The 2,500-nt window shown below is 43.5% G+C and overlaps 1 protein-coding gene across 1 annotated transcript in view; it reads right to left on the bottom strand.

Annotated features, from left to right (window-relative positions):
* Positions 1-2,500, bottom strand: part of LOC115190095 (ryanodine receptor 2) — a 222,833-nt gene that overhangs the window by 11,009 nt on the left and 209,324 nt on the right. Inside the window, exon 71 of the mRNA XM_029748570.1 lies at positions 2,255-2,461. Within this exon, the coding sequence (XP_029604430.1) occupies positions 2,255-2,461 (207 nt within the window). The remainder of the gene's footprint in view (positions 1-2,254; positions 2,462-2,500) is intronic.

Here is a 2,500-nt window from a genome sequence, read left to right as displayed (position 1 = left end):
CTAATACACACCACACCAGGTAATATACACCACACCAGCTAATATACACCACACCAGCTAATATACACCACACCAGCTAACATACACCATACCAGCTAGTATACACCACACCAGCTAATACACACCAGCTAATATACACCACACCAGCTAATACACACCACACCAGCTAATATACACCACACCAGCTAATACACACCACACCAGCTAATATACATCACACCAGCTAATATACACCACACCAGCTAATATACACACACCAGCTAATACACACCAGCTAATACACCAGCTAATATACACCACACCAGCTACTACACACCACACCAGCTAATATACACCATACCAGCTAATACACTCCACACCAGCTAATATACACCAGCTAATATATACCACACCCGCTAATACACACCACACCAGCTAATACACACCACACCAGCTAATATACACCAGCTAATATACACCACACCAGCTAATATACACCACACCAGCTAATACACACCACACCAGCTAATATACATCACACCAGCTAATACACACCAGCTAATAAACACCACACCAGCTAATACACACCAGCTAATATACACCAGCTAATATACACCGCACCAGCTAATACACACCACACCAGCTAATACACACCACACCAGCTAATATACACCACACCAGCTAATACACACCACACCAGCTAATACACACCACACCAGCTAATATACACCAGCTAATATACACCACACCAGCTAATACACACCACACCAGCTAATATACACCACACCAGCTAATATACACCACACCAGCTAATACACACCAGCTAATATACACCAGCTAATATACACCACACCAGCTAATATACACCAGCTAATATACACCACACCAGCTAATACACACCACACCAGCTAATATACACCACACCAGCTAATATACACCAAACCAGCTAATACACACCAGCTAATATACACCACACCAGCTAATATACACCACACCGGCTAATACACACCACACCGGCTAACACACACCACACCGGCTAATATACACCACACCGGCTAATATACACCACACCAGCTAATATACACCACACCAGCTAATATACACCACACCGGCTAATACACACCACACCGGCTAATACACACCACACCGGCTAAAATACTATACACCAGCTAAAATACTGTACACCAGCTAATATACACCACACCAGCTAATACACACCACACCAGCTAATATACACCACACCAGCTAATACACACCACACCAGCTAATATACACCACACCAGCTAATATACACCACACCAGCTAATACACACCAGCTAATATACACCACACCAGCTAATACACACCAGCTAATATACACCACACCAGCTACTACACACCACACCAGCTAATATACACCATACCAGCTAATACACTCCACACCAGCTAATATACACCACACCAGCTAATATACACCACACCAGCTAATATATACCACACCAGCTAATACACACCAGCTAATATACACCAGCTAATATACACCACACCAGCTACTACACACCACACCAGCTAATATACACCATACCAGCTAATACACTCCACACCAGCTAATATACACCACACCAGCTAATATACACCACACCAGCTAATATATACCACACCAGCTAATACACACCAGCTAATATACACCACACCAGCTAAAATACACCACACCAGCTAATATACACCACACCAGCTAATATACACCACACCAGCTAATATACACCAGCTAATATACACCAGACCAGCTAATATACACCACACCAGCTAATATACACCACACCAGCTAATACACACCAGCTAATACACACCACACCAGCTAATACACACCACACCAACTAATATACACCACACCAGCTAATATACACCACACCAGCTAATATACACCATCTAACACACACCACACCAGCTAATACACACCAGCTAATATACACCACACCAGCTAATATACACCATCTAACACACACCACACCAGCTAATACACACCAGCTAATACACACCACACCAGCTAATATACACCAGCTAATATACACCACACCAGCTAATACACACCAGCTAATACACACCACACCAGCTAATATACACCAGCTAATATACACCACACCAGCTAATATACACCATCTAACACACACCACACCAGCTAATACACACCAGCTAATACACACCACACCAGCTAATACACACCAGCTAATATACACCACACCAGCTAATATACACCCGCACAAGAAATGAGACAGACACTAAAAGCGATTCTCACCTTCATAGTCTTGGCTCCCTCCACCAGACTGCCTCCTAGGAAGGTGTTGTACATGATTCTGCAGAACCCTCTGGAGACGCTGAAGGTAAAGTGGAACAGGCCCATGATGACGGACCAATAGAAGGAGACCAGCGTCATCACCATGTCCTTCACTGTCATCTTTTTCATCCTCTTTATCTGCTTCTTCAGACTCTTCATGGACAGAACCTGTAGAGGAAAGAAGTCCTTGGTAGTCTTTAAATGGAT

The sequence above is a fragment of the Salmo trutta genome, unplaced genomic scaffold (genome assembly GCF_901001165.1).
Source record: "Salmo trutta unplaced genomic scaffold, fSalTru1.1, whole genome shotgun sequence".
In the NCBI taxonomy this organism is placed as follows: domain Eukaryota; kingdom Metazoa; phylum Chordata; class Actinopteri; order Salmoniformes; family Salmonidae; genus Salmo; species Salmo trutta.
Note: the sequence above shows the minus strand (reverse complement) of the source record. Positions and strands in the feature narration are given on the sequence as shown.